Below are 6,549 nucleotides of genomic sequence, written 5' to 3'. Positions count from 1 at the left end.
TATCACCAAACCTATAAGATTAATATAGTCTTACTTTTTTTTTTTTTTTTAAATATAGTCATAACAAAATGCTTCTTTCGAGGTCCTTTTTCCTTTCAACCGTTGCAAGTTAGAAATAACAATTAAAAACTAGATAAAAAATTTCTTTCTAGATATGAGGATTAAAAAAATGGATAAAAAAACATTGAAGATGTGTGCTTCTCATCCATATTGGTGCTCTTTCCTTTTTGTGGACCATTCCAATCAAAGCATTAACAAAACTCAAACATTGATTGATGCAAACTGGTCTTTTCAATTTTATTTGAAGGAAAGAGAAAGGAGAGGAAATACAGTCACCAGTTTCTATTAAATTTGAAACTACTATTGAATTGAAACTTAAAAACAAAAATTTAAAGCAAAAAGTTTTGAACATGCTCATTACTGCTTTAGTAGCTCAAGAACTTCAGACTCAGTGGGAAGGGCAGGAATTGCCCCTTTCTTTGTGGTAGTAATTGCTCCACATGCATTTGCAAATTTCAGTACTTGTATCAACTTTAATTCATCCTGCAAAACCATTGTCCAATTAAAAGAAAATGTAAGAAAGAGGATAATTTTTTTCCTATACTATTAGATAGTATATTGAATTCAATGGAAGATATAAATTTTCTTATACTACTACTACTATTACTATTTATTGACCTAATCCTTTTGATAGGGATGGCATTGCTCATACTCTCAGTGTTGGATTTAGGTGTTCATCAAATTCAATTTAAAGTATTTAAATAAAATTTTTGCATTATTATTTTAGGGGCAATAAACTATTCTAAGGTTAGACTTAAATTGTTCGCAATTAGGGATAAAATTGGACAATTTGTTCATAAGGTTATTACATTATATATTTTAAGAATATGACTCCAAAATATAAATGTGAGTATTCATATTATGAGTATATGGAACTAGATCATCTGACAGTCTTGTATGGATTATCGTTAATTGTTTGCGAAACAAGACTCTCTGTGACAGTTAATTTAATTTTAGACCTGAGAGGTCCTTACCTTGTAGTTAAACTTCAACATTTTGGTGTACTAAAGGTTGATGCCTCTACTAGCTATATGTAAGCATACAAGATATACAATGTTTATCTGTGAATCGAATACATGCTTAACATAGAATCAATTTTCTGAATAAGGTGAATATTTTGAGCGAAATATTTTACAATGATTGGACAAAATTCTGAGCTCAGTCATAGTTTTATAAAGAGTTTGGAAGATCATTTAAATTATTATTATTTATTAATAATTGTTTACCACAAAAATAAAACCTATTAATAATTATATTTTAAACTATATTATAAATTTTTATATCTAATCAATGGTCGAAATTCTCTGACTAACCTATTTCAACGTACTAGGTGTTTTTATAGTAATTTATTCCATGCCCATGAATCCGTCATGTGATATTGTTAAGTAGAAGCCTAAATTATATAATTCTATCATTGAAAGGGATTTTCAGTTATATCCATCCTAGGGTGTAGTTAAGAGTAACTAATATTACTTAGAGTAGCATTTAGAAATAAATAATACCACTTACTAAAGTTGAATCAAATTCATAACAGACAAACTTAGGTAGAATCACCAAATAAGATCTCACCACTTAATATATAGATTCTTTTTTAGTAGATTAGGATTTCAAAGTTATAAATAAAAAGTTTTAAGAGGAGAAACATGTAAAATCATGGGAGCCTCACTACAGGCTTCCTGTGACTCTCTCTCTATATCTCTCTCCATTTTCTTCTCTAGCAAATTATGATTTTAAACCCTTCACTGTAAGAGTCTGATTCTGTTGTGTGAAGAGACCCGTTTGTCGAAGAGGAGACTTGTGCGGAAGCACTATATTCCTTTGAAGGTATTGTGCTTGTGGTGCACAGAGGTAATCCTAAACCCCTCTTTCATTTCATTACGAATACCCTAATGCATATGAGATCGATTTGTGGGTATGAAATTTTGATTTACGATCATTCCCACCAGCACCTGATCCTCGAATCCAAGCATTAAGAGTGAGGGCATGTACAATTCCAGAATCAAGATGCTTGATAGCTCGTTTTAAAGAGATCTAATCCAAGGTAAGTAGAATGCTAGCAATAAACTGGTATTTTGAACTACTTGAACATCTCTAAGCTTAAAATTCATGTTGATTCAGAGGTTACAGTTATAGACTACTATTATCTTAATGAATTAAAATCCATATAAATGTAAATGATTATTCTCTATTTTCTAGCTTCAAATTGCATTCTAAACACAGAATCTATTCCTAGAATACTTACCAATCCACAACCTTAAGAGCACATAAATAAGAAATTCAAAACAGAAATAACAGAGTAAACTTACTTCAAGTACGGACGGGTTGTTAACAATCTTGCAAAGTAGGGCGCCGATAAACGAATCACCTGCGCCAGTCGTATCTACTGCATCCACCTTGAAGCTATCAACAGCTCCATTGAAATCCTATATTTCAAGAAATTTGTCTCAGTAAATAGATCAAAAGTTCTATTCTCCTGCTTTGTTTCTCTTATGAACTTTTGAACCCTAAATTTTTTTTTCATAGTTTAATACTTACAAACCTTCCATGACAAAGAGACTATGATCCATATAACCTTCATGGAGAAAAGACTATTTTGATAGAAAATTATGCCTTTGAGAGGATGAAATTTGACAAAGTATCTTAGAAACTTAGTCTGGGCCAAGGGTTTGAAATAGCTGTAAAATTCTCATTTCTTATCTGCTATTAGTTGCTTTTACACACAGGAAGGATGAAACTTTCATCATCCCACATGTCATGTTAACATAACCCTTTAATCATTATAAAACCTGTTCTAATGTTGGTGGAATCAGGCCTTTAGAAAAGCAATTCTTACAAGGCACAATTGTTTTCCCCCTTTGTGACTGTTTCTAGTGAGACCAGTTAATTACTGTACATATGGCAAGTGCAGGTGGTTACTCTCTTTGTCACATTAGAAGGGAAATTAAGGTCTTATATATAGTTACTAACTGCTCATACCCTCCATTTAAGGATATGTAAATCGATATTCGAAAATCCGAATTTGATTTGCATCCGTATTTGTTTAAGGGTATCCATATTTGAATTCGATTAGTTTGGAAAAAAAAATTTATCCGATTCAAATAGATATCTAATTAATAATAAAAATTAAATAACTAATGATCTTGAGAGTTTTGAAGATTCAACAAGTCATAAAGAAAGAGGAAATGAGAATCATGAGACTAAGACAACTAAGAGAGATGGATTAAGAGCGAATCGTATCCGCAAGGGGGAACAAGGTCCGGGTTACAGAAGTTAGGGATGTAAAAGGATAGTCGAAAATCCGAATTCTATTCGCATCCATATCCATTTAGAGATATCCGTATCCGGGCTAGGGGTGTCAAAACATAGCCTGAGCTGACAAAACCGAAACCGATATGAGCCTATTGGATCATGTTTTGGGCTTGGATTTTGTGAAACCGATACCAAATCAGACCGCACTGAAGCCGATAAGACACTAAACCCAACTTAAAAAATCAGATCGAAACCGAAATAAACCAATAGCAGCCTAAATTCATGACAAAACACCTTTTGTTTTTATACTTTCGAATATATTTACATGGTAAACCAAAAACCAAAGCAATAGTAAACCAATAAGGGAAACCGACAAGAACCCAAAACCAAACTGAACCCAAATCGGTGCACCCTTATTGGATCATGTTTTGGGCTCACTCATTCTCACATTGACACCTGTCCAAATCGACCGAATGACACCCCCTAATCTGAGTAGTGTATCTGGATCCGATACATCTGATTCGTATTCCATCCATATACATCTCTCCATTAAATGGATTAAGAAGAAAACACTGGGTATGGGCTTCATGAACCTATGATGGGCTTGAGCTTTCTACTAGAACCAACCCATTTCGGATAATTTTCAGTGATTAATTAATTAAATAAAGGGAACTGAAGAAAGAGAGTTGTAAAGGGTAGTACCTTGGTGTAGTATTTGCAGCCCTTCTCTCCAAGGGTTACTAGCAGAAGCTTTAACCCTGGATGCATAAGAGATATTGCTGTTTCATCGTCAACTGTATCATGTCCAGTCAAGAATTCAAACTCCACATCACTGACTTTGATGATGTCAGCCCTGTCCCAGATGCTCATGATTTGCTCACGGGCATCATCTGTTGATGGCCACAACGGTATTCTGAGATTCGGATCGTACGATAGCAATGCACCTGCTTCCTTAGCCACCTCCATGGCTTTCAGATGAGCTGATCTGCAAGGCTCTGTGATTAAACTTATCGATCCATAGTGGAAAATCTCAGCCTGTCAATTTGAATCCATTCATGATAAAAAATAGTCAGTCATAAATAATAGGAACAAAGTTTTCTGCACTGGGGCGCAGCGCAGGTGCACCGAGACACATGGGGCGGGCGAAATGATGGATCCACCCCCTCTCCTGGATGACCCAAACCCTACCATGTCCTGTTCCATGTGACTGGGCACAGGCTGTGCCCAGATGCACTCTCCTAGATGGAGAACGTGCGCCCAAAATAATATTAAGGCAAGAGATCACTCTGTCTGTGTAGTGCATGCATCAGGTTGGGGCCAATGAGAACACACATAAGTGGATATATTGAAATATAATTTTTTATTGTATTAGAGGTTGAACGGTAAATTCACATGGTCTATGTTCTGAGCACATGGACCACACGGCCGGTTAACATTCTTTTTCTAACAGTATTTATATTTATATATATAATTGGTATTGATATTAAGATAATGATGGATAGTATCTATATTTATTGCCAGTGAAGGGAAGAAAACTACTAAGAAAGAGAAAGTGAACGAATCCTACATATCCAATGTAACATCTCAACAATCAATTGAAAGGGAAAAGCCAACTATGAGGCGAAGGGACAAAACTGTCCAATACGGACCGATCTGTATCAATACCAGATCGGTATCTACCGAGACCGATCCTGTATCTGATACCACGCGGGTGGAAGAAAACTTTTGCTTTAAATGAATTTGTAACAGATAACCAATACAATCTGGCTCAGACACAAGGATGTTACAATTGAACCATCTGAACCGAAACGAAAGTCGCCAACCCAGATTCAGTGGGACTGGATCGACTGATCCATCCAGAGCAAGGTTTGATTTGTATCGGTATCGGTGGAGATCAGATTCCGACTGATCCCATATCAGTGGATTGGTATCTGAACCAGACCGATTCGTATCGATATTGGCAGAGACCGATACCGATTACTATATATGGTGGGTCCCGAACAATTGAAATCATATTATTTTAAGCCGGACCTCACATGGGGGTAGATCTCACAGAATCATCGAAACCTACGAAAATGTAGAGATTTTGACAAAATTGGAAAGAGAGAAAGAGAGGAAGAGAGAAGAGAAGGAAGATTTAGAAAAACAAAATTGAAGAGAGAAAGAGAAAGAGAAGGAGAAGAACCCAACGCACCGATCTAAGGAGATTCAGATTAAGTTCAGCCTCTGTCAAGAGCATATCTGCACTTGGATTTCTGAAAAACATGAATTCTCGTTCACCATCCGCTCGAAGCGTCACAAAAGCTAATGCTGTTCTTGCACCTTGATCGAACAAGACCCCATCAATATCAACAGCGTTATCTTTTAATATCTCAGCCAACATGTGACCGAAATCGTCGTCGCCGAGTTTCCCAACGAAGGCCGATTTGCCGCCGAGACGGGAAACAGCAATAGCGACATTGGCTGGAGCGCCACCGGGGGCTTTTAAGAAACCTGGTGCTTCGGCGAGAGAGACGCCGGAGACAGTGGGGACGAAATCGATGAGCATCTCGCCGAAACTCACGATCAGACCGTCCGGTTTGACTTTGGAATCTCCGTTCGCTAGGGCCATGATGAAGCGATAAATCCAGAGAGAGAGAGAGAGAAAAAAGGGGGTTTTTAGAGAGATGGGGTTTTTTTGAGAAAGAGGAGTTTTTTCCGAGTCTTAAAGAGGAAAAGAGATGGTAGACACAAGGAGGGAGTCGACTTTGGTTGGCGTGAATTAGTAAAATATTTGAAAAGAGATTTGCTTTCTTTTTATAAATGCAAGTGGTGATGATTATTCGTACCTAATTTACCTTTCTTTTAAAGATAAACTGCCTTTGCCAGCTCACCTACAAAGCGCTCTAATAAATGTCGTCTGATGGTCCCAGTCAATTGGTTGAAATGACCAAAAGCCTCCTATTAGATGGATGCATTGTCATCCACCGCGTACAAACTGTCGTACTAAAAACCTTCCCCTCGAGTATTTTAGCAATGTGATTCTTTCAAAATAAGTACTCCACCTGCCTGAGATGATGCACATTGTTTGCAGCCTAAACCACCTGGTTCTGATTAGGGTGGGCTAGGCGTGAACCAAGAGTGGGCCATCGTTGTTGGGCCAAGATCGAGGAAGAACACGGAGACGTGGCTGCACCCCTGACGATTTGGAGGGGGTGGCCCACGTGGCAGAGACACAGGCGGTACCAGGCGTAGGTCTGC

General features: G+C 37.2%; 1 protein-coding gene across 1 annotated transcript; it reads right to left on the bottom strand.

The window, feature by feature from the left end:
* Positions 1 to 347: 347 nt before the first annotated feature.
* Positions 348 to 5,940, bottom strand: LOC122646673 (probable fructokinase-4). The gene is made up of 4 exons (XM_043840264.1): positions 5,504 to 5,940; positions 4,012 to 4,344; positions 2,367 to 2,483; positions 348 to 543 (listed from the first exon to the last, which is right to left on the bottom strand). Exons 1-4 carry the CDS (start codon positions 5,918 to 5,920, stop codon positions 418 to 420), a joined length of 993 nt encoding a protein of 330 aa, XP_043696199.1. The 5' UTR covers positions 5,921 to 5,940; the 3' UTR covers positions 348 to 417.
* Between the last annotated feature and the right edge of the window lie 609 nt (positions 5,941 to 6,549).

This window comes from Telopea speciosissima, chromosome 11, assembly GCF_018873765.1.
Source record: "Telopea speciosissima isolate NSW1024214 ecotype Mountain lineage chromosome 11, Tspe_v1, whole genome shotgun sequence".
Classification (NCBI taxonomy): domain Eukaryota; kingdom Viridiplantae; phylum Streptophyta; class Magnoliopsida; order Proteales; family Proteaceae; genus Telopea; species Telopea speciosissima.
This window is presented reverse-complemented; position numbering and strand designations above follow the sequence as displayed.